This window comes from Dendronephthya gigantea, unplaced genomic scaffold (genome assembly GCF_004324835.1).
Source record: "Dendronephthya gigantea isolate DGI-Jeju-01 unplaced genomic scaffold, DenGig_1.0 000061F, whole genome shotgun sequence".
NCBI lineage: Eukaryota > Metazoa > Cnidaria > Anthozoa > Malacalcyonacea > Nephtheidae > Dendronephthya > Dendronephthya gigantea.
Genome location: NW_021163071.1, coordinates 1,024,384 through 1,049,649, shown reverse-complemented (window position 1 = coordinate 1,049,649; position 25,266 = coordinate 1,024,384). Strand labels below are relative to the sequence as shown.

Here is a 25,266-nt window from a genome sequence, read left to right as displayed (position 1 = left end):
ACCGCATAGAAAAGAAAGTTAATGATATTCATCCAACCGTGATACACTCATTTTCTATAACACGCATGAAATACCCAAAAAAACACTAATCTTTTGCTGCCCGTGAATTTCTCTTTACTCACACAGAGCAATGCCAGTACAATATATGTGACATTTATTTTAGAAGAATAAAATCATCATGATTGTAGTTTAGTCCATTAAAGGACGATACGAATTATATATACACACACGGCGACACACAATAAACGAAAAATTCTCAATATATACATGTGTGGCAGTTTAACTTAGCACGTCCAGCACGCTACTGTTCGCTCGACAAATTCACTATTCTATTATATACATTAACAATCATACTTCACAAGTACGTTAATGTCATTTATATATATAGATATATATATATATATACACAAGTCAAAACAAACCTCTCTGCAGACTCTGCTTTGTATATACATGCATGCAAAGGCCATGTTCGATCAAGTTTTTACATTCCATTCTTAAACTCACATATTACATGTAAAAAAATGAATGGAAGATAAAAAGGTCAGTGAATGAATGGAAAAAGTACACTCACAAACGAACAAAAATGTGGCCAATTTGAAAACAGAGAGTATGGTCGTTTAAAAACCGGGTAGCCTTCTCGATATATGAATGACGAGGAGCCAGTTGTATAAAAGCTAGGTAACTAGATAAAGGTGAAGACGAGGTAAGGACACTTAAGACAGAATTGGAAAATCAGAGTTGTATTAAGTTAACGAGGATTTAAATATGCAAAATTTAGTTAAGGAGTTTTATACAACCGACCCCATGTCTCTAACCATGCATACCTTGAATCTATAGCCGGAAGTTTATTATTATTATTATTACTCAGGTTTCCTCGTATATCAAGAAAAAGCCGAAAATGTTCAAGTATATCATCTGAAAATGATTGTCGATATAAATTTTGAAATCTTTCCTAGTCCATTGATTTTAGTGAAAATTGCTTTGGGTGATATGTCAGTTGTGATGTGACTATAAAGGTATATCAATTATTAACAGCTTATCAGACCATAAACATTTTGACTGTTTTCACAATCGTCTGGCGACATATCGGGCACTCTTTAAGACCAGTTGAACAGCCTGAGCAACAACATACATGACCACAAACAAGAAATATCACATCACGCTAAAATATAATACAGAATACAATAAGGTGCTAATCTTTGGAACCGACGTTGTATCAGTAAAAACACTACTTGTCCAGTGTTTTAGTTGTTGTCCGTAGACATATATCATGATCATCAAACAAAATTTACCAAACTAAAACCATGTAATTAGCATGCTAAACAACTGACAGTGACATCACCGTCATACAGTAACATATAGTTATAAACCAGACCAAACAAAACAATATTATAATTCACAGTATCTTTTATACAGACAACTGACAACACTATAAGATACCATACGGAAATCATACTGTAGACAAACCACACAATACAACATCATATATAACATACTATTAACACACACCATAATGTACCATACACTAAGCATATCATACCAAACCATACAACATACCAATGTCATATATGAAACACTATTACTATGCACCATAATATACACCAAGCATATCATACCAAACCATGCATATACTATTCGCGATACACTATAAATCTCTAGGTAATTCAACTTACCTTCGCTTCCATACAAATAACACAAGGACTTTCCTCGTGAACTTCGATGGAATCAACTGGTAATGGTGGGGCACTGGGTTTAACTGTTTGTACCACAGGAACACTGTCATTTCCTGTCTCAGACTCCAGTCTCTTCGTCTTGGCTGCTGCTCTGTCTTCCTCTTCAATTTTTGTTTGAACAGCTTTAAGAATTCTCCAACGAACGCCATATTCATGAATACCAATCTATGCGACGAAAACAACAACATGTTGGTCACACTAGGCACATGCATACGGTTAGCAGGGGGACGACTATCAGCTATCAACCACCAACCAGAGGTCAACTATGAGAAATAACCATCAACCAAGGTTCTACTATCAGCGATCAACCACCAACCAGAGGTCAACTATGAGAAATAACCATCAACCAAGGTTCAACCATCAGTTATCAACCACCAACCAGCGGTCAACTATGAGAAATAACCATCAACCAAGGTTCAACCATCAGTTATCAACCACCAACCAGAGGTCAACTATGAGAAATAACCATCAACCAAGGTTCTACTATCAGCGATCAACCACCAACCAGAGGTCAACTATGAGAAATAACCATCAACCAAGGTTCAACCATCAGTTATCAACCATCGGCCAGATGACAAACATCAGATATGATGGAGTGGGGTTTTCCCATTGAACTGCACAACGGGTCAGTCTTAATTAGCCCCACTTTCTTTCTTTTTATTTGATCAAATTTTCAAAATACAAAGCGAGACACCATATAGCTCTATATATATATCAATCGTTGAATGTCCGTAGCTACCTGCTTGAGGTCTTCGTCTTTCATGTCGCGAAGAATTTGCCACGAAATCTTATTTCGGGCAAAATTGCTGATATAGTCTTGTGCGCTTGCTTCAGCCAATATCTGGGCTATCATTTCATCACATCCGTCTTCCTATAAAAGAGACAAAGTTACAATGGTTAGGCTATATCCAGTCAGTCGTTCGATCATAATTTTTAGGGGAAATTTTATGTGAGAGCAACAAGGGGTTCTATCATATTTTTTAAGGATCAATGTCGGAGGACCTTCTGGCATTAATCCTGAAAACAACAGACAGTTCTTACTGAGCTTATAAAAAATCTGAACAATACTGCAATACGCTGAATATATTGTATAGATATATAAGGTTAGTTTATTTTACCTTGACAATAAGCGTTTCAGGTTTTTGATCCATCAATCTTTGGAATTGTATCAACCAATAATCTTCAATCTCCCCTTCGCGTCTCTCCTCTAGTTCGACCTAAAATATGAAGAAATATAATGAAAAATTAAGCGAAAACAATCCACACAGGAACGCCTGATATGGCTCAGATACGCTCCAAGAAAATCGTATATCAGAGCACGGAAATTCCTGTCATGAATTTATGATAGCGGCGAAATTGACCTGGCCCACGGGGGATCAAGAAATCAAGAATAAAGGACATTTTCCAAGGAGTTTCGTTCTTACCAAACGTTTTGCGAGTTCCTCTTCTCTTCTCTGCCTTTCTTCTATCAATTGCACAAACAAATCTGTCAACGCTTGACGGTTGGCTTCCAAGCGATTCTGAAAATAAAGCAAAACTGCTACTGGTGCGAATAATAACAAGAAATCGGCCATTTGCCAAAGGATATAAAAATCGGTCGATCAGCTCATGTCGGTCCGATATTTTGATCCATGAATTTTCGACGATTTTTATCAATCCTACTATTGAAATTTCATCGATGGTTGCTCTAACTTTGTAGGTTGCTGTGTGTATAATGCATGGATAAATTCTTGCAAATGTCTGACCATCTGACCAATTGTTCGACGGAAGCTACATCGTTTTCATCCACACTGCAGTCGCACTATATGATTTCCACCGTCAAGCGTATACCACCTCATTTCTGTATACAAATCAACTTACCAAATCATCCTCTTGCCGTTCTTGCTTACGTTCTATTTCCAAGAAACTAAGCTCTTGAAGTTCACGTTCCAGTAACTCAAGCTACAAAAGGAGAAACAACAGCGATAAAATGAATGTAACCAGCTGAGAGAATCGTTTCTCCAAACGTGGACTTTATACTTACTTGATTTGTGATACGTTGATGTTTCTCATCTGTTTGTAGTTGAAGAACATGAAATGCTTCCCTTTGAGCAAGCTCCTAATACAAACAAAGATCAGATGTTAGAATGAAGCGGGCGGCTGTTTGATTGCAACTGATCGTATACTTCACAAAAATGTCTACAATGTTTACAAAGACCATCAAATATCAATATAAATACCAATATACACTACTACCATCAACATTACTCGCACTACAGCCATTCATACTGCCCAAACACAAACAAGTTTCGCGATGTTTCTACACTTTTTTCTACCTCGTTGGCAAGGTTCTTGATCAATTCCGAGTGATCCTTGTCTTTTTCATTCAACACTGCATCAATCTTTTTGGTCTCATCCAATGCTCTGTAGAAAAATTGAAACACACATTACGTAAAACAGACTTGATGTACTGAGACAATTTCCATATAATCCAAGTGTTGAACACCTTCTATTCAGAGACAAAAAGGTGAAGAAAGGGATCCAAATTTTTCATCATACAGGGAAAACTACTTTTGAATCGTTCTCAATAACACGCATACATCCTCTCCAATCAGGTCAATCCCTCTCCCAGTCAGACCAAGTGGATCCATCAATGGCTTGCAATGAGAGAATTATGACAAAACAATAAACAAAAAATACTAACGACTGTAGTGCTTCAGTTGTCGCTGCACTCCTCATGGCTTGATAATCACGTAATACTTTCTCTTGTACCTGATCGCTCTGCAGCAGAGCGTTCATGCTTTCTAGAAATTAACAATAAATGCATAATAGTGAGTTTCTAGTACATAAAATTTCATGCACTGAAGTGGAAATAAAACACAGTTTTCCGACATCTTGACAACAGATGATATTTGAGTATTAAAGGAACCGGCAGGTAGTTGCATGAGGTTGGACAATTCGTGGACCAACCTCGCTTGCAAGCAAAGTTGGGAAATGATGGGAAATGGGAAACGAAACATGTCCGTACACAATAGCGAACCCAACTACATTACATTATCAAATACATTATCAAGTGAAATTATATAATATGTTGCAGATGTTATCGGGGAAAAGCGAAAGGAAATTAAATATTCTTCCCAAAAGACCTTCAAACGAGACAAAAGTGAAGTTGCGCGTCGGTAATTTGTAATCTTACCGAGAACTTCTTTTTTCCTCAAATTCTCTGCGTCTTCTTGCGAAATCTTGACTAAGTTTTCCATTGCAATTCTTAAATAATTATAAATCTTTGAATTATCCACTATAATAAACTGGACGTCACTGTCAAGGTTAAACACATCTTCATACCCAGCAGACATAGCTACCTTTCTTTCTCCATTTCATCCATGATTTGTTCTGTATTTTTTGACCTGAGAATTTGAGAATAAAAGTTTTCAAATTGATATGTCAACCTAAAGCATATCAACTGATATCAACACTCATATTGTACTGGAGCGAGCAAATGACACGAAACTTATCCACAAAAGTCTCTCATATTACCCTTGATTGCAGGAACGAGGAATACTCAGCCACCTTCCAAGACACTTACCTGTCATTCATTTGCAGAAGTGCTGTAACTCTGTCATTCGCCTCTTGCTCTTCTGCAAGAAGAAATTAAAACATCAAGAATTAAGAAGATACAATAATCATGTTCGAAAAAAAATGCATACATACGCGCGTGTATATATATGTATGTTAATCCATAATTATAAAGACAAGTTATTACTGTATGTCGTATCCTTGATTAAAGACATCATTACTATACTATCTTTGTTCTTCTTGTACAAGGGAAATGGGGATGTTGCATATAAAATACATCCTATTTACCATTTGCTAAAGCGGTCAATTTATAATCCATCTCTTTATCTTTCCTCTTTTGTTCCATGAGAAGTTTTTCGTTGGCTTTACTTTCATCCTACGCAAAGCACATGCAGTAGTCAAGAGATATTAAGATGTTTTACCTAAAAATGGATTGTTATTTGAACACTAGTCCCGTTTCGTTCCCGCCATTTCAAATCAGCATTTTCAAATTAGCTGAATATTATATTAAAGAACATCACCAATTCTGAACTACTTTCTTCTGAACTGGTGGAGATTTACCTCTGAAAGAGCCTTCAATAAATCTTCTTTTCCCTTCTTATTCATAGCAATAAGAATTTCCTCTTCCTCTTTAGCTTGGCGTATCTGTTGCTCCACAGCCAACATTTCAAATTTCTTTTCTCTCCCTTTTGCCATTTCTTCAATCTTGTTCTGATAATATGAAAATATAATGGATGGTAATAATAAATATGGTTTAATAAAAAGAACTGCATCTCTCTTGTATTCTTTTCACACCGTTTTGTTCTATAAATAACTAGCAATAGATGAAAATTACACGTATTTAATACCTCGATACTTTTGTCTTCCTGCAGTGAGTTGACTTCAGGAAATCTGCTATTCATACCACTGTCTATTGGGATATATAAATGCAACCTGATTTAAACGCAACAAAAATATTTTTGTCCATTTAACTTAAACTATTGAACTTCCTAATTGGGTCTCTTCAACCTACCATATCACAATCAAAATTACTGTTCAACCATGTTAGTATGATATATTGGCTATATCTTTCTCCCTAGGCTCTAAAAGACACATTTGTCTCACGCGCTTCTTTTCTACATTGTCGTCGGTCAAAACAAAGGCAGTCCTTAAACTTAAAAACCTGCTGATCCTAGAGACTCATCCCGATTTTCTTAATTACGTTATCCTATCGTAAATTCACCGCACTTAAAAATGCAGGTAAATACAGGAAAGTCTCTTACCCAAAACAGGAAGAAGACATTTTGAAGGAGGAATGTATTCTATCCCAGCCGCTGAAACGGAAATTATCATTTGACTTAACAATTGCCCCAGTTTTTTGTTAAAAAATAATTATTTTATTGTTTTAAAAAATGGTAAAGGGATAAAATTTTATCATTACGCATATAAACTAACCTGCGCACAATTCTTTCATCATCTTAACCGTTCCACCAGCTGCACTTTCTACACAGAAAGAGTCAGAGTATCAGAAAACGTTTGACAATGATGACGAAATGACGATGAACCAGTGCAAGTGAATGCCACAATGTTTGCATACGTTTAACTCACCTTTGGAAGGAAATATTATCGTGTCTACATCCACAATTAAATTCTGCAAACAACAGAAAACTATTTCAATGTGTTTCCAACACCGCAAATTGGAAGTAGCTATGCATGGCATATTAATGTTGAGAAAAATCATCAATTATCTGGGGCCGGTTGTATGAAAGCCGGAATGGCTCTATCCACCGGATAGTGGATTTTTCAATCGCTCTAAAATCGCCCGTTGTTGGCTGAAACTTTAATTAGTATTCCTAAATTGCTGGTTGTACATAAAAACGGGGTTTATTTTTAATTATATATAGTTAGTGACGGACGTTTTGGGTAACTACGATTTAACTACTAAAACAAGAGTTATGTTTTTTACAACCGGCCTCTGGCATTGATCAATGTAGCTTAATGTGATAATTAACACTTATTTACTGCGACCGAAGGAAACATGTTTTGTGGACCCGAGACCTGTCGATATTTCTTAACCAAACTGAAATGTGCTTGATATTCCAATACCTCTAATGTTCTAACATTTGCCAAGGACACAGGAAGATTTGTGACTTTATTGTGAGAAATGTTCAACGTTCGCAACGACTTCATTTTTCCAATTTCATCCGGCAAAACTTTCAACTTATTTTCTATAACAGCGGATCAAAATGTTATCAGTGTGTAACTTGTACATTGTACAAGTAAAAATAGTCAATCTAGTGAGGATGCGTTTTTCTTTAATTTTTGCAAAAAAAATTCATACCCTGAAGATCAAAAGTCTGGAGTGATTGTAAACATTCAATTCCTTTTGGGATAGATTTCAGACAGTTGTGACTCAGGTTTAAAACCTAAAAAAACGAAATATAGTTAGTGACTAACTAAATGTGATTCAAGAAAACGTCGAAAAACATACTTGTAATCAGATAATAGTGAAGACAAACATCAAATGTTGGAAAAATGGATGTTAAAATTTAACATGCTTTAAGTACTGAAGTAAGTGAATAAAATAGCTAACAATAGCATGTGCTTATATGCCAGTTTGGTATTATTGGTTTCATATAAATTCATTTTAATTTTATTAACAAGCCGAGTTCTCACAGGTTATTTTGAGGTGTTAAATACACTGTCGACGTCAACTTGATGACTTTCTTAAAAATTGGCAGGGTTATTTCAAGGGAACATGACATAATATTTGTATTTCTGTGAGCGTGACCATTAAACTCTTCTTTACGTATCTTTGGTATAAAAAAATTATCGGTGTTTAACTTATTATGTAACAGCTGATGGCTGCATGGGTATGACTTTCAAATACGTTCTGTAAACTATACAGGGTGTGTACAAAGACGCGACCGAATTTTATAAGAAATCCACTTGGTTCTTATGAAGCACAAAGAATTTGAGTTTCCTATAAAGAATCTTAACTATAGCTTAATTCTAGTGGTATTAAAATGAAAATAAATGCTATCAAATTGCTAATGTTAGGTATAATTGGTAGTTCTCTAACATTCACTGATAACATCCATCGCCGATCATTGCGATGTATCTAGGTGATGTATGAGAACTAGGCTTAGCTTTCATGAAGCATAAGATGTTAAAATTCATAAATTTCTATTCATATAATTCTGCTGTGTGCACTAGAGTTGTAAAGACTCTAGAGTTGTAGAGACGCGAGAGTTGTATAGACTCAAGAGTTGTAGAGACTCAAGAGTTATGCTCCTTGAGTACAATTAAAAGCTACTTAAAATTGCTAGGAGACAAAACTCTTTTGTGCTTTGAGAACAGGACAATATACTTTAGAAATTCTGAGGTTGTAGCTTTCTTATATACCCTGTAGTCTCATGGCCTTAAACTCTTTGCATACAGTGCTTGTTTCAGAGTTAAAACAGCTTGTTTGTAGTGTTCAAAAACATTGGATGTTTTTACTAGTTTTTTTAGCCACACACCTAAAAAGGAAACCTAAAAGGCTAAAAATGTTTGTATAACTAGCTAGAACACAGCAAACAGCTTGCATACAGCCCAACATATTATGCCATATCAAAACACAGATTTATGACTTGTTACCTGTAAGCTTGTTAAGAATCTGATTTCATCCGGCAGTTCAGAAAGTAAATTCTTGTGAAGATCAAGAACCTGATAAAAATTAACTTGTTTAATAATCCACCAGCATAATTATATATATATACTTTTTAAATAAACAAATTAACATTTTCACTGTTATTGGGAGTTTTATTACCCTCAATTGTGATAAATTCTTAAGATCTCCTCCACCTTTCAAGTCCCTTATAAGATTATCATGCAGCAGTAAAACCTAGAAATTCAAACTTTATATAGTATATAAGATATATTTATGGTAGTCCATAAAATCCTAATATTTAATAATATTAATTGTCTTAATATTTTAACTAGTGGACACTATGTAAGACAAAACAGCTAGCAGTATTGAATCCATCTATAATAAAACCATCAAATGCCAAAAACCCTTTCTTTGAAATGTTTCGTTTTTTAGGCATTTGATATTTTGGGTACTGGGCACTCTTTGCTGGTTTCTTGGGTTGACAGCTACTTGTTGTAGTTTTGTTATTCAATTAGACATAAGTCATTATTTTGTTAAAAAAATGTAAGTGACTAGCACATTACAGTACCATACCTCTTTTTGAATTACTTTGCACAGGGAATATACTTTTTCAGGAACCTTTTTCAGCAAAATAGAACAATGAATTCAATTTTCCTCGCAATTTCAACTATGGTCATCAATATAAACCATAATAAATTATAGGTGACATTGCAATATCCAAATTGTGTAATTTATTTAATGCAAGGAAGCAATGATTTATGTGTGACAGTGTCTAATGTGGTTTGGCAGTATCTGAATAGGGGACAATATTTGTCATTTTGAACAAATAACAGGATTTAACATCCCGGTTGACAATATTTCAAAACCTTGAGCTTTAAGCAGTATTTAATTTAGACCTAGCTTATTTTAGGGACAACTGGCTTAATTAATCATTCAAATAAATAGACCTACAATTTACAGTGATACTAGTATATTTATAGTATAAGGTTAGTACAAGATTTCTTATACATGTACATATCAGTACAAACGATGATTGAGAAATGAACCATATGTGCAATAGAACTTGTAAAGCACTTTGCCAACGTTTTAGGAATATTTTAGCTCTGGGAAAGCTGGGAAGGATATTTTATAGTGCCAGGTTTAGAGCTAACGACGAGGTTATAAACAAACACTCTTTATTATCGAGGTCTGAAAACTCAGCTGTTTGCAATTTAATATGGTTTTCAAGTACCAATATACATATTCAGCATTTTCGTACCTCTTTTGCCTCGCACGACGACAAATCAAATGTTGGTTCTGGGTCATCTTGAGCCTTTATAAGATAAAAAAATAAGATACATGCTTAAACCTTCCTATTACCTTTCATTTGTTCCTAATGAAGCCCTATATTTTATAACGATATAAACGTATAATACAAGCCATATTTTAATAATACTATACTAACCAGGACTAGCTTCCTCTCAATTTTGCCTCTATTCTCATCTTTTGCTTGTTTCTTGTTCCTATTCTCATCTTTTGCTTGTTTCTTGTTTCTAAAAAGCGGCATTATTTGCAGTATATTTATTATTTCGTCAAAGCAGAATTTGACAATTTACGAAGAAAAAATGAATATTTCCTGCTGCTAACAAAGTTCCATGTTTATATTTTGATTAATCATTTCCAGCCTCCTACTTCAATAACAACGCGCGGCCAGAAGATATTCCCGTTCGATGACATCACTTTGTGTATCATTGGATGACGTATAACGTATTGCAACAATACAATATGATGACTCATGGATGAATGACTTTATGTAATGATTTAATACAGAATGACCTAATAATTTAGCTTACCCTACATTGACTAATTTCACAGAGAACTGACACACAAGTACAAAATCTGAAGTTTCATACTTTCATAGGATTTGAATCATTTGATTGAAATTTTCTCTCCAGTAAAACAAATATTATGCAATATAATTATACAGCTAATTTAATTCAGATTATCCCAGAGCACATAAAGAGTTACATAAAGATTTTCTAAGAATTGCTCTCTTAGGTTTATATTCACACCAATGTAGACATTAAAGTACAGCAGAAATAAATAATTATGAGATCTAAACTTTAAAAATATTAGACTGGTCGAAATTTTTAAAAAATTATGTGTTTAAATAATTGTCTTGCATCGTTCATCCACAATATTTACATCTACATTTTCTTAACATCAACAAACTCATCCCGTCGTCTGAAAATGACACCATCACAAGGCAAAGGAGATGAAATAAATGGACTTATCCAAGCAATATACCACCGTGTTCCCAAAACATCCTTAATGTTTTCAATCAATCCTAAATCATACTCGAGTTTCCCTCGTTTTCGCTCGTATGTGACTTGACCCTTGGTGATGAGCCTCACTTGAAGGTAAAGTAAGCCAGTGAACAGGAGTAATGAAAATATTGAAACTCCTGCAAGGAACAACACATAAAACTGATACCCAGAAGCATATCCGAAGATAAGCATTATGAATGGCATGAACATTGTGAAGAAAGTTGCCATTTTGAATCCGCCTGCAATCTCATGAACATATTCAAAATGGTATACATTTGCATAAACAGCACCAATCCATAAGTATATCACCATCATGATGTAAAATCTATAGTTCTTGTAACCAATACATGTCCCACCAAAGATGCAGTGATGGTCCCTTTTCAGGATACAGGTATCGCAAATATGACAATGAAAGGAGCGAGGTGGGGAATTGTGTTGGCAAAATGGACAGTAGACCCACCCAGGTTTTAGGACTGAGGGTAAACTTGCACTCCCACTCGTTGTATCTGTTGCCATCATGTAATACAAGTTTGTAAAGACATTGACGGCGGCAAACAAACCACAAAACGCGTGGACGCACCATCCAGATGAAAAAGGCACATGATACAAAGGTAGTACTGTCATCAATTCAAAATCTATCACGACAATCAACGTTACAACCAAGAAAATACAAGCAGCACGATCTCCAAAACGCTTGGGGAAAAAGGTATGCTTCGTTGCCATCGTTTATACGCAAAATGTTACAATTCTTGATTCCTTTCGGTTTCCAACTAGAGTCAACAGTCTTGTTTCCGTTCGAAGTTTATTGTTTATGGCAAACAAACCACGCCTAAGTGCCCCGAGTACAAGTGGTCAGTAAAACAAATTTTAACTTTTTACTTTTCACAGTAACACAAAATTTGATATCTTTCCAAAATAATTTCTTTTCAACAAATGTTCTTTCGTTTTTGGGATGCATTGCGAGTACGGGTGAAAATTACGGGTGAAAAACTTTGTTTCAAAGCAAATTTTCAAAGCAAAAGTTGAGAAATATTTCATCATTTCAATAGAATCCTCCAAACTTTATGTAAGAGTGAGCAATGTCTATTTTCCAATATGGCGGACAAAAATGATCGCGATCAACCTATTATATTGATTTTAAAGTCTAAAAACGAAAACGATAATTACGAACGATTGCTTCATGAACACGGATACAGAACAGTGTTTGTTCCTGTTCTATCCTTTAAGTTCATAAACCAGGAAGCCCTGAAAGATCGGTTAAATAACCCGGAAAAACACAGTGGACTTATATTTACAAGTCAGCGAGCGATTGAAGCTGTTCAACTTTGCCTCAGTGATCCAGTATTTGAGGAGAAATGGAGTTCATTGTTGAAGGAACAATGGTCACATCTTCCCGTTTTCGTCACCGGAAAAGCAACGGGAAAACAAGTCCGAGAAAAACTGAACTTTTCGTCCGTTTTTGGCGAGGATTCAGGAAGCGCACAGGCATTATCGATAACCATTTTGAACACACTTCCAGCAGATTTGAACAAGGAATTGCTTTTCCCCTGTGCAAATATTAAAAAGGAAACTCTGCCGAATATTCTGAAAGAAAAACATTACGGTATTTGCTGTATTACATCGTATTGTACCCAACCTGACCCAAAGCTGCTTGATTCTTTGAAAATAATTTTTCAAACGTCCAGCAGCACTACAGAATTTTCTGAAGCGTCCGGACTATCGTCGGAATTTCCGGAAGAAACATCGCAACCACCCGCACAGCCTTCCTGCATTGTATTCTTTAGTCCATCTGGAGTTACTTTTGCCCATAATGCTCTGCAACAGTCAATAAAGTCGTTTGAAAATGTTAAGCTTGTTGCGATTGGTCAGTCTACAGCTCAGGAAATGCAAAATTTAGGTCTAACAGTTTCTGGTATTCCAAAGAAACCTGACCCACAGTCATTACTTGAAGTCATTGATTCAATCTTGGATTGAAGAAATACTGATATAGTTTATGATCTAGATCATAGTAAAAAAACATGAAGGTGTGATAAGTTATCACAAATATACAAAAACTTAAATAATACATTAACAAACATGACATGATCTATAAAAATGAAGATTGAATCAACATTTAAACTGATATTTCAACTGATACATATGTTGTAAATATTACTAAATAAGTATTCTCTTTAATACGTTTTTACTAAATAAGTATAAAATTCACTGAGTATGCTTTGTCCAAGGGATTTCATTTAAACATTTTCTTTGCATGCTAATGTTTATGAATGTGACTAAATACTCTTATTTGAGTTCATGTGATATTCATCACTCATGGGGAATTTTAATGTCACCTGAGAGCTTCTTTAAGTTGTGAGGCACATTCCCCAATCTAAACATAAGACAATTGCTTAAGACACCAGGGAACATGGAACGTGTTGGAGAGGTTGGGGAGGGGGTTAAATCATTGATAGATAGATACACAACCCCTAGGCGGAAAATGGCCCTATGGCTCTGACATGCTCTTTCCTACCCTTTGAGAGAAACTTTAACAAAATTTATTTAGACCATAGACAGCGAATATACAAACACAACTAATGCATAACTAATCCTTTTAAAAGGACTACTTTAACCACCAGGAAAATGTCTGCCATTTTCTGACACTTTAAAGTTTAAAGCTCCATTATTTTTAAACGGTTGACGAAAAGTTAGCTTAGCTATATAGGTCTTATAGCCCCCTTTTAAAAAAATTTAGTAGAATGGATGAAAGATGCGATTTGTTCGCGATTTTTAAGTGATTGTTATATATATATACAACAGTATAACCAGGGAGCAGCGTGGCAGCATCTTCAAACGACTTAGCATCAAACGTGGTATAACATCTGCCTAAAATGGACAAAACACTTCTCGACGTTTCGACTTGAGGGCCTTCGTCAGGAGAGTTGATACTATTTTAGGACGTTGTTATACCACATTTGATGCTAATTAAGATATATACAACAGGATTTACCTTTGCAGGGCTAGATATGGACGTTAACGGATTTACTATATTTAAAAAGTCCAAGGTTTTTGCGTACGAAAGACTCTCCTCATCTCCCCAGATCTAATAAACACAAATTGTAAAACGCTCACATTAAAATGCATAAAGTTGCATTTTTTAAAATGAGTTTTAAAAATACGTCTACCACTTACTAAGGTTCCCAAGGCCACCATTGCACGAAATTTCGCTTCGTTTTCCACTAAATTGTTCATGACCTATTGAAGAAAAAATTGCGAATTATTAAGACGTTTGTGAGTGATCATTTTCGACAGTGATACAGCGTTACTTCCTTTATCGGTTTTGTTTTACTTTTTCATTTTTGGTTTCTATTTTTGTTTCGGATCACATTGAAGTCCGAAGGAACCGAAAGAAAGCTTCCTTAAAATATGAAAGGAAGATGATATAAACCGTACATGAATAATAATCAGAACCTTTGTATACCACTCACTGTTCTACACTGTTAATTTTGAGGTGCTAAAATAGCACCAGCGTAGGTGCCAAATCAACACATTGCAGTGGTGTTAAATAGAAAGTGCTATTTTGACACCAATTTCGGTGCTAATTTAACACCACCAAATCTGACATTACGCTAAAAGTGCCAATATGACACCTTATAATTTCAGCACCTTCGCAAGGTGCTGAAATAGCACCTATTTTGCAGACGGAAAGTGCTAAAATAACGCCAGATTGAGAGTTAAAGTATGGGGTGTCAAAATAACACTAAATGGCGGTAGAGAATTTTCGACTTTATTACAAAGTCATTTTCAGACAGAATGGATAGGGAAAGAGCGGTTATTTAAGTTATTGGAAAATAAATCTGTATTTTCGAATCAATGTTTTGGAACAAGAAATTCCTGTGCGTTTTCTCACAACTATTCATCTGAGTGATCTGACGACATGGAAATTCGGCTTGTTCCTATGATACAAAAAAACCAATAGAGAGGAATACTAGACAAATGGTACATCGATAGTGATGTATTGTCCTTTTCATTTCATCAAACTATGTTATTCCGTGCTATATTTTCGGACTGCCTATATGTATTGATTGCTACAAAGTATTTATTTCGCAATCGCCTGATATGTATGTCCATATAAGGAACAAAATATAACACGTGATCAGCGCCTGTATGGAAATTTTGAGCGCGTCGTTTGAAAACTCTTTTGAATCGTACTTCATACTGCCGTGTTGAAGACGTTTTGAGCGTATTTTCTTAACTATTTTGGTACTTCTAAATATGCTGAACAACAACGGACTCACATAAGGAAATATCAAGAGAATTGGCTATGATATTATCTCAGAAATATCTTGGTAAGTTGAATTGAATTGAATTTGATCGAGTACGGAGGTCCACGTTCGCTCAAACGGCCAAATCGCCAAACAAACAAATGTGTGTTATTTATTATTATAGAGAAGCCAAATGAATTCTACTTTTAATACTGCGATGATCTCTTTAGCAATCTGGGTCGAAGAAAATATCATTGCAATAATAGGTATCTATTCATGTTTATTTTACCGTGATTTTATGAAGCATCTGCACTAGGCTCTTATATTGATGTAATTTAACGATATTTTATCCTATATTTAATAGCAGTTGACAATTTGTGCCCTATTTGATACATTTGATGTTAGAGAAAGTTTTTTGTTTCATGGAATATATGTGCCTATGTAATATGTCTTTTGATAACATTATTGAGACATAAAATCTCCTACAGGTTACTTGAAAGTACTATTTAATACCCTGCTGAAAAATTTGAATTCAACTTGTATTCTAACAAATACTGTCAGTCATTCAATTGCCCAGCCATTGATTGTGTTCTATAGTGAGTTTGAATTGTGGACTGATACATTTATCAACTATAAATAAATCTGCAATACCTATGATTAATTATAATTCTTGTCTATTTTAAGTTTTCACCAAGATTGAATGAAGGCCTCAAATGTGGCAAATTAAGGGGAAACTGTAATTCTAATGATATGACAAGGGTATGAAGGGATATTTACTGTCAACAATGAAAGTGTATACAATTAATGTATCCAACTATGGAAGAAAAACAAAATATTTCATCTATGATAATTTAGAAATATCCCTTCCTTGCTGACTCAATTGTGGTTGTGGAACAGTAAGTGATAACCTTGTTGTTGTAATCTTTATGATTATCTGTGTTTGCCAAACTTGGTTTCTGTCGACCCTTTTCATCTTAGATTTTGTATTTTGTGTGGTTTGTATTTTGAAAAAAATCCTGAAAATCCTGATCCTGATTTTAAAATGTTCCTGAACTAGGGTGTCAGTATAGTTGAATAGTTGGGAGTAGGAAATTGAATCTGGTTGTAGGCATGCTATCAAAAAGTACAGTATAACACCTCTTATATGTATATACCTTTATTAAATGGGTCTGACTGGTTAAACATGATAATTCAATTCATTCTGATACAGGGTTCATGGACCATAACAAGGCCATAGGTTGAAACAATTTTAGAAGAATATCCTGCACTTCAGCTTATTACAGAGGTAAGTTTGCTTTTAGTTTACAGCATTCATGTCGATATAAGGTACCTGTTGGATTGATGTCAAGTGCTCTATTTCAACACTTTGCCATAATTCTTGTTGACAAACAATCCAAACAGATAATTGACTGTCAAATTTCTTTGTTCGACATAATACCCTAACCCTAAGTGTGACAAAACTCTGTGGGCTGATTTTGTTTTTTAAACACTTTTAAAGTCCTCTTTAAAAATATTTGTTATTTATTATACGTTGTTGATTCCATAGATCAGGACCCAAGGCTAATTCGTTCAGAAGACCTTTAAGATGTTCAAACTTTGATGATTGCGGTGGAGGGGCAAATGTTAACTTATCAAAGAACAGACTCAACTTCATTTTATCTACTAAACATGGAGTACATCGGTGGTGTGGCAAATGTGTGTGCATTCTTGGAAACTGCTCTCGTCGGGAAGCCTTAGGACAAAAACTTTTGAAGGACATTAAGTACCGTAAACATTTTAAACATTCTTGTAGCTACGTTGATTTTCCTGTCACAGCATATGTAGAAATAAATATTTTTTAATCGCATTTGGTCTACTTCGTATGATTATAGCTTATGCTATTTAGTCGCTCCATTGCTAGCGCTAAAAGTGCAAAAACTAATCCACACAAACTTCAGGTGTTAGATTAACACCAAAAGTAGGCGTCAAACAAGCACCAAAGATCGTGCTAATTTGACACCTTATTTCGCGGTGTCAATTTAGCACCCGAAATGGTGTTATTCTGTACCTTTTTATTTGACACCTTTTTTGGTGTCAATATGACACCGCAAAATTAACAGTGTAATAGGCCAACTTTCCATGCACTTCAATTGTATGGTAGCGAATCGTAACGTATTCCTTTGTTTCAAATTCCTGAGTTCTAACTGAGTAACTAGGAAACAAGGAATATGCTACTCTTCCCTACGATACGACTGAACATGAAAAACATCCTTACCCCTCTCACTGTGTTGATCCATGGAGCCTTCACTTCGAGGTCGCTTTTCTTGGCAAATGCTACTGCATAACTATTGCGCAGAAAAAGGTTTTACTTTTTCCAGAATTGATGTTACTATTAAATAAAATTTTGTGCTTACTTGATTAGAACAGTACATAAAGCAATCTGTATAAGCTTATTTGGGTTCCTGCAGTTGTCACTGATACACTGTCGAATCTGGGGGAAAAGAGCATGTTTTTTGAAATCGTGATTTTGACGAAAAAGATTTTCATGAAACGTTAAGGAGCTAAAACGTATTTTTACCTCTTCTCCTTGTTTAGACATGACAGTTCTTCCATTCTCATGGAGAAATAAGTTCGAAAATATTCTAAAAACTATGCCTGTAGTTATGTCATGGTTCTTTGTCTTCTCAGAACTACAAAACCGGATAAACAGAATTTTACGACACTAACACGCAGTCGCAGTCATCTAAATACAGACATCATACAATTGCAAGAACTGCTTCAATAGCTACACCTACCTAATTACTTTTAATAAATATTGAGTTAATTCATCCCCATTGTTGACAAAATGTTGTGACGTTTCGTAGCTTCGAATTAACACTCTTAAAATATCAAGACCTGCAAAAATATAAAATTTGTAATATATACGTATATATAATAAGGCTCAAAGATAAGCCTTAAAGAATCGAAATGCACGGGACGTCAAAAACGTTTTTGTCAACTTTCCCCACATGAAAATCACTTTCGTCTGATCTTGGTTTATGGAAAAAACCCTTGAAAACTTTTTAACAGATTAAATTGTTGACATTATAGCTATAACCATACACTGATACTTGCAGTCTACAAGTATTATAAAGCGGGCGTAAAAACTGATTTCCCAAATACGCTCTGGAACACACCTGGATAACATATATCTGTAGGCCATCGAATTAATTTAGTTAAGATCTCCACTTGTTTATGCGATAAAGGACTGGCAGTTTTTGACTTGTCTACCGCTAACGATAAGACATCTACAAAATATAGAAAACTATAGTCGTACAATACCGCTAAATATATATTTAGTATATATCATGCTCAGGGGATTTCAATTCATACAAATGCTAATCAATACGATTTAGCACTTTACTTTTGATTTCCGCTATATCTTCATTGGATAGTTTCTCATCCTGAAATAAACAAAAATTAAAGTTTGTTTTTGTTTGTAGGTCCCGTGAACATAATTATGCTAGTGTGTCTTCGCAATTAGTGTGGTGAAAATTAGATTTCAAATATTTAACTGTAAAACAATTCATGAGAAGTAATATTAAAACAGAAAAGTAGGACTGAACAAGGGCCAACTATGTTTGATAAAAAATTTGCAAAGTAGTGTTTATTAACGAATTAAAATAACGCTTTGTCTAACCTCATCAATCTTATTATTGAATTCATTCAATCGTCCCATGAGACCATCAACTTTGACTTGATCAAAACTCAGATATGTTTTCTGAGAAAAGAGCATTGAGGAGAATGTTCATAGTTTTCGCCCACAACCTTCAATTATATACAGAATACATTATTACAAACCTCTGGGAAGTATGAAGCGTGATGTGTTTTACTTTCTTTTGCGGCGGTGACTGTTTCCTCAACAGTCTAAAAAAAAACGATGTCAAATAAAGTAGAATAACGAGCAATGAGATTGTACAGTACATATTTTATATACCATAGGTGCAGCGTAACTTGGCCGGTAACTTCCTTGCCCTACAGAGATAGAAGAAAGCTGATATGGTGATCACTGTACATATTTAAAGGCCATCCAGAAAAATCAAACTTTAGAAGTTATCTGTAGTATGCATACTGTTCTGTGCGTAACTCGTGCATATTAGGGCGGTTTTTCACTAGGCGAAATTTTTCGAAGGAACGAAATTTTTCGCTCGATTTTCTCTACAATTGTGACCGGCGAAAGGAATCCGCTACGGTCGAATTCTCACCATTGAAAAGAATATCAGACGAAAAATTTCGTTCGGTCGAAAAAATCCGCCAAGTGGAAAACCGCCATTACTAAAGCCGGTTTTCCACCAGCGATACTTTTCGCGCGAAGCGACATTTTACTTTTGTTTCAGAGCTCTCAACTGGAACCATCTTGAACAAATTGCCTCAATACAAAAGAATAAAGTCGTTTCGCGCGAAAAATATCGCTAGTGGATAAGGCCCGATGGACCAGAGGCCAGACAAATCCGATTATAATTCGGTCTCAAGAGAAAGCATTCAGTCTGACACTACAGGATATGATACTATTATCCCCAGACAAAAACATTTTTTACCAGGGGTTCCATTTTGGATGAATAAATCATGCAGCCAAACACAGTCATGCGCGGCGTGTTTCTCAGAACGGCGGTTTTCCACTTGCGTAGAAATAGATCGCCAGCGATAAACTAGATGTTTTCTTTTGAATTTTGGCAGCAGTCTAATAACCTGCTCCCAATTCAAAACAAAATCATGGAAATATTCCCAAACTGCTTGTGAAAATCAAGCCTGATTTATTCACCAACATGGCAACTCTGTATTCGACAATAGCAAAGGTTACTTTCATGGCTACTATTGATGGTTATTATCAAAGTATTAAGAGGAAAATATTTACCAGTGAACGGGTCAGCACCAGCTCTTCCAACATCTGATGTTTCATTTGATACCGACGCTCCGGGAATGTAACGAGAACCGCCGGTAAACGGATCCGCATTTGAAGATTGGTTGGTTTGCGGACCGATTGTGAAAGACTTGGGTTTTTATTGATGATGAAATGAGCTACTTGATCTAGAAACATTTGACTAAGTTCATTCTTCTCCAGAAACTGCTGAGCTGCAAACCAAGGATCGTCTACAGCAAAGACAGAGATAAAGAGTATTTTTAGAGAATAGCTTATTTAGCAATCTAGCTACAGTACCTGAGCCTGAACCACTGCCGGTGGCGGTTGTATAAAAACGTAGTTAACTTTTAACTATAGTTAGTGGCAGAATTGATCAATCAGAGTTATGTATTTTTGAGTTAACTACGATTAAACCACGCAAAATGTAGTTAAAAGTTTTATACAACCGGCCCCTGAACTATACTAAAGTATACAACTATATTGTACTAAGTACAGTTTAGTGGCCTGGACTCCACCAAGATAAATTCAACATTTTAAACATTATATTTATTGTCTTTATATAAAATAGCCCAATTTGGATACCGCTATTACGGTGTTTCATTTTCAATTTTTTTGCTTGTTTTGTGTAATGTTTGCATCTTTTCTTAATTTGTCAATTTAATAAGAATAAAATATTACCAGTTAAGTTATAGGGTAACTTCAACGTCGGCTTTCCCTCTTGTATATCAACATCAAAAACAAAATCATATTGCTAGAAGAGGAGAATAAATTTGAAAATCTATAAAGCAATTCCACTTAACACCACATATCCTGTGATGGAAGAATGATGTACTTCGCGATGTGGTTATTACCTTCCCTTCAAACGTTTTCTTTCCTGAGTTTTGTGATGCTTCATCAGAACCACCACCAGCACCTACCACCTCACCAACCTAAAATGAAATATAGAACAATTCCTATGTCAGGCTTCACGGCTAACAATACAACGCACATTCAAGTAAGTTTCGGAAATGTACCTTATCCCATTTCCCTTCAGCATCGTTCCACTATAAATAAAGATATATTTTTCGCAGGAATTATTGCAGAACAAAAAATAGTGCTCAAGGAAAGGGTAAATCGAAATGAACTTTTTTCCTGTTGTATTGTCACAGTTAGATCCAGGTTTATTTTGTGTTTAAGCCAAATACTTAAAAACCCGCAAGCAAAAGAAGCTATTCGGTCACGAGAATATTTTTTTCATAATAAATGAAATTTAAAATAAAAATGTAAAAGAAAAAGGCTGGTGCAAAATTAGAAATTTTTAGAACCGACCTTAAATACGAAATATTTACTCTCACCCAATCTAACTTACATGCCACCACACCATCCACTATTCCCACTCTCCTCATTACCAGTCCCTTCAAACCTCCACGATCCTTTCAACTTTCCCCACTCTTTTTCTCAGAATCTTCCCACCCTCCACAATTCTTTCCATTCTCTTACTTAACCTCCTGCCACCTCCACATTTCTTCCCATGCACTCTCTTCTTTAGCCTCAACCCACCTCTACATTTCTTCCCACTCTCTTCTTTAGCCTCAACCATACTCTCCACAGTTCTTCCGACTCTTTTCCTTAGCCACCAAAAAAACTAAAAATTACTAGTTACACACCTGGTACACCTCAATGGTACCTCCTCGTTTGACAAGTAGATTTTGCCCGCTTGATTTCCCTAAAAACACAACAATAATATCCCACGATGCCTTGAAAATATAATAAACTAGTAAAATTTGAAGTGAAACAATACCTGGCCTTAGCAGAGCTTCTGGTCCAGGAAGATCTGCGATTTTGATATCACCAAGTTTGCCATCACTTGAGAGAAAAAGGTGACATGCAAGGCAGCAGTTTCAGCGAGATAAATGTTCGCAGACGATGAAAATCACAATTTTTTTTATTCATTACCTTGAAACCTGAGCTGGAATAGCGTGACTCGAGACTTCTTCTTGGAATTGCTAAAGTAAGAAACACAGGAGAATACTAATGACATGGACGATTCTCCATATTACGAGGAGTGAAGGAAGTTAACCTTTAGGAACATTCTGAATCCTGTTTATTATTAGCTTGAGGCTAGCAGAATCAATGTACGATTCGAATATGTTTGAATGAGAATCCAAACTAAGAACACAGAACATATTAAGTTAATCCTAAAAACACTTGTTCCAATGGATTCTACCTTTAACACATCTTCAGAAGCCACCCGCTCAGAATCTGACGTGAATATTCGGATAGCACCATCACTATATCATATAATACGGACGTTATAACTAAATAAATTCCCGCAACAATGTCGGACTTCGCAGTTGAACGTAAATTTCCTATTGTCTTAATTACTATTTTTACCTTGAGCCAACAGCGATGTCACCATTATCCAAACACGTTGAACACCAAACTGATTGCGCCGGTAGTGTTATTGCCTGAACACATTCACCTCCTGAAAGAAAGAAAAAGGACTGGGGAAGAAATTGGCAGGAAGGAATCCAGTCACCGATTCCCAGGATTTGGGCAAACGACGAAGAAACGACGCATGCCGAACCCTTGCATTGGCCCCCAGTGTGCCAGGTACCCCAGCATTTTGATTCACAACGTTATACACAATGTGAAGAAAGAAGACGTGTCAAGATTACTCCAAACTTACCTTTCCATATTCTGACAGTTCTGTCTTCGGAACCTGAGACGAAACTTTCTTTCTCGTTTGGCAATACAGCTAGACTAAAATTAGAACATCCGTTGCTAAAACAAATGGCGACTCATCTTTTAACCTCCAACTTACAGTTGTCTTATAACAGCTAACGTAGCGGAAGGATTGTGGAGTATTTTTGGTTGCATTACAGTCCTCATTTTAGTTTCGGAATTGGGATTGATTTAACACACCTCATTGAAAATGAACATGATCGCCCAGTATGCTAGTCTGTGGCCCAATCTATTGTGTATACTTTAGGCTATAGTGGACTGGGACACAGGGAATTTCCATGAGTATATTCCTGTACATTTAAGATCAATACCTGTACACAAAGTTTGTGTGACCTTCAAAAATCTGTAAACATTCACCACTCGTACTCCACTGTCTAATTGTGCTGCAGAAAAATAAAATTTCTGTTTTTTAATCATTTTTCATAATGTTTGGCTGTTTAATTTAGGTACAAAGAAGGTATTTGTTCTCTTACTTATCATTAGAACTAGAGATGAACTCAGTTGGAGTGAGTACTGCTACACTCCGAACACAATCTGTATGTCCGGTGAAGGTCTTTATACATGATCCAGCTTTCCACATTTTTATGGTTTTATCTGCAGAAGCTAAGACAAGAAGTGATGCCATTTGAAATTTGTTCATATTCTAAAAATACTTTGTTTTCCATGTTACATATTCACTACTTATGATCTATTTTGGGGTACATCACTCCAGCATCTACTGAAGCCTTTTGTTTTTGAAGACTAAAAAAGTAGGTACACCATGTGTACATACCTGTATTGTGTAGAAACATGCATGATCAAAAACTGGTATTGCAAACCAGTCTCATGCTGATTGTGATATTCTCTTTTTTAATTGTGATATTCTCTTATCAGTGATACATCTACAGTGCATGTATGTACAAAAAGCAGATTTTACCTGTTAACATTGTGCCTTGTTCAGAAATCAAGGCTACAGACCAAACGGCTTGCTCGTGACCTTTCAATGTCATTACACATTTTGCATTCAACCACACTTTAGCTGTTCTGGTAAAAAGATTATAATTTTTTCAATAACAAAGCCTTCTTCAAACATGACACCTTAACTTTTAATTTTTCAAGAGATCTTGGAAAATTAAGAGAGAGATAAAACAATTAAGCTGGTGGTATTTTTTCCCACAGAGAGGTAGCCTAGTTACAAAGCTTTATGGCGCAAGTTGTATTAACTATAGTGCATGCCCAGCATTCTAACACATCATCAACTTATGATGAATGTTCATCCAAGAACATAGAAATTTACTTGTCCCAAGATCCAGAAAGTATGGTACCAAAATTTCCACCAACCAGAGCGCAAACTGCACCATTGTGGCCTGAGAGAGTTTGTATAGGCTCTGCAATACAATTTGGAAGAATTAGTGCAAACCAGAACAACTATATTCAAAAAACTAGAAAAAAGAACAACATGTATACAGCATACCTAATGATTCTATATTCCATACGAGAATAAGATTATCATGTCCACCAGTAACAATTAATCCTAAAAATGAAAATGTTAGAGGTGAAAATTATGTATCCATGTTTTTTGGCAGTTACCCTGCATCCTTCCCCCAGCTTCCTTCACAATGCTTATGTTTTCACAATGGATTAGTGGTCCACAAGTCTTGGTAAATACAGAGGATGGTACCTAAGGGATTCTTTGGTGTGGGGTTTGGATGCCAAACACAAATGGGATGGTCTGGCTTGGTCATTTCATGGAAATGCCCAAGCCAAATTTAATAGAATATTCATGAAAGCCAAGTTGAATAGAATATTCCATCTTTCACCTAATGGAAGTATTCTTACCATATTGCACAGTGGCACTAGCCATACCTATTCATTATTAGTATACTAGATGACTACCCTCCATACCATACCATGTGGGTGTTTATCACTTTCAGGCATGGTGCATACAGCTGCTACAAATCCTTGATGCCCTGAGAAACACTGTCCTTCAATAAACTCATTTGATATCTCGTCCTTTTTCCACACCCTCACTGATCTATCTCTTGACACAGAAATCAGACCACCTGCAGGAAAAACGCTTCTACAGACACCTCTAACGTCCATTTCGTGCCCCCTGAGTACGCCACTAAGTTTATAAGCCATAATTACAACTTATTTCGCCTTTAACCTGACAAGAAATCCAAAATTAAAAAAAAACTTTAAACAAAAAGTAAAG

At 35.6% G+C, this 25,266-nt stretch overlaps 4 protein-coding genes and 1 long non-coding RNA gene across 6 annotated transcripts; 2 read left to right on the top strand and 3 right to left on the bottom strand.

Moving 5' to 3' along the window:
- Positions 1–151: 151 nt before the first annotated feature.
- On the bottom strand, positions 152–10,553 carry LOC114530235 (E3 ubiquitin-protein ligase LRSAM1-like). The gene is made up of 25 exons (XM_028551824.1): positions 10,364–10,553; positions 10,178–10,231; positions 9,493–9,537; positions 9,079–9,153; positions 8,907–8,975; positions 7,609–7,693; positions 7,374–7,495; positions 6,876–6,918; positions 6,723–6,770; positions 6,551–6,601; positions 6,137–6,198; positions 5,850–5,999; positions 5,577–5,664; positions 5,299–5,350; positions 5,075–5,119; positions 4,909–4,979; positions 4,417–4,516; positions 4,049–4,136; positions 3,757–3,831; positions 3,594–3,674; positions 3,158–3,253; positions 2,852–2,950; positions 2,473–2,604; positions 1,674–1,898; positions 152–1,162 (listed from the first exon to the last, which is right to left on the bottom strand). The coding sequence occupies exons 1-25, from the start codon at positions 10,463–10,465 to the stop codon at positions 1,040–1,042; spliced, it is 2,181 nt and encodes a 726-aa protein (XP_028407625.1). The 5' UTR covers positions 10,466–10,553; the 3' UTR covers positions 152–1,039.
- Positions 10,554–10,712: 159 nt separating this feature from the next.
- LOC114530241 (probable palmitoyltransferase ZDHHC24) lies at positions 10,713–12,103 on the bottom strand. Its single transcript, XM_028551830.1, has one exon. The coding sequence runs from the start codon at positions 11,946–11,948 to the stop codon at positions 11,106–11,108; it is 843 nt and encodes a 280-aa protein (XP_028407631.1). The 5' UTR covers positions 11,949–12,103; the 3' UTR covers positions 10,713–11,105.
- Positions 12,104–12,118: 15 nt separating this feature from the next.
- LOC114530240 (uroporphyrinogen-III synthase-like) lies at positions 12,119–13,373 on the top strand. Its single transcript, XM_028551828.1, has one exon. It carries the CDS (start codon positions 12,321–12,323, stop codon positions 13,197–13,199), a length of 879 nt encoding a protein of 292 aa, XP_028407629.1. The 5' UTR covers positions 12,119–12,320; the 3' UTR covers positions 13,200–13,373.
- Positions 13,374–13,402: 29 nt separating this feature from the next.
- On the bottom strand, positions 13,403–25,259 carry LOC114530239 (phospholipase A-2-activating protein-like). Its single transcript, XM_028551827.1, is given in 29 exon segments — positions 13,403–13,596; positions 14,215–14,307; positions 14,397–14,459; positions 17,724–17,793; positions 17,863–17,939; positions 18,027–18,138; positions 18,244–18,343; positions 18,625–18,735; positions 18,852–18,891; positions 19,128–19,208; positions 19,289–19,354; positions 19,425–19,462; positions 20,343–20,483; positions 20,486–20,578; positions 21,027–21,099; positions 21,200–21,277; positions 21,362–21,391; positions 21,995–22,053; positions 22,129–22,193; positions 22,284–22,333; positions 22,555–22,618; positions 22,722–22,812; positions 23,017–23,090; positions 23,384–23,455; positions 23,546–23,675; positions 23,989–24,095; positions 24,349–24,439; positions 24,526–24,585; positions 24,962–25,259. Coding segments are annotated over 29 exon segments (2,403 nt in total). The 5' UTR covers positions 25,194–25,259; the 3' UTR covers positions 13,403–13,554.
- LOC114530242 lies at positions 14,659–17,562 on the top strand. Of its 2 annotated transcripts, XR_003687750.1 has the most exons (6): positions 14,659–15,553; positions 15,654–15,735; positions 16,154–16,228; positions 16,325–16,365; positions 16,680–16,754; positions 17,016–17,562. It is a non-coding gene; the product is annotated as an uncharacterized LOC114530242 (long non-coding RNA). The 2 variants fall into 2 exon arrangements; XR_003687749.1 differs by having other exon boundaries at positions 14,661–15,735.
- Positions 25,260–25,266: the final 7 nt, after the last annotated feature.

What these genes read in the sequence shown, in the direction of transcription:
- LOC114530240 (XM_028551828.1), top strand. Translation starts at nt 12,321, where the DNA reads ATGGCGGACAAAAATGATCGCGATCAACCTATTATATTGATTTTAAAG.
- LOC114530241 (XM_028551830.1), bottom strand. Translation starts at nt 11,948, where the DNA reads ATGGCAACGAAGCATACCTTTTTCCCCAAGCGTTTTGGAGATCGTGCT.
- LOC114530235 (XM_028551824.1), bottom strand. Translation starts at nt 10,465, where the DNA reads ATGCCGCTTTTTAGAAACAAGAAACAAGCAAAAGATGAGAATAGGAAC. An exon ending in GATTCTTAACAAGCTTACAG is followed by an intron (nt 7,694 to 8,906) that starts GTAACAAGTCAT and finishes TCGTTTTTTTAG; the next exon opens with GTTTTAAACCTGAGTCACAA. An exon ending in GAGGAAAAAAGAAGTTCTCG is followed by an intron (nt 4,517 to 4,908) that starts GTAAGATTACAA and finishes GTTAATTTCTAG; the next exon opens with AAAGCATGAACGCTCTGCTG.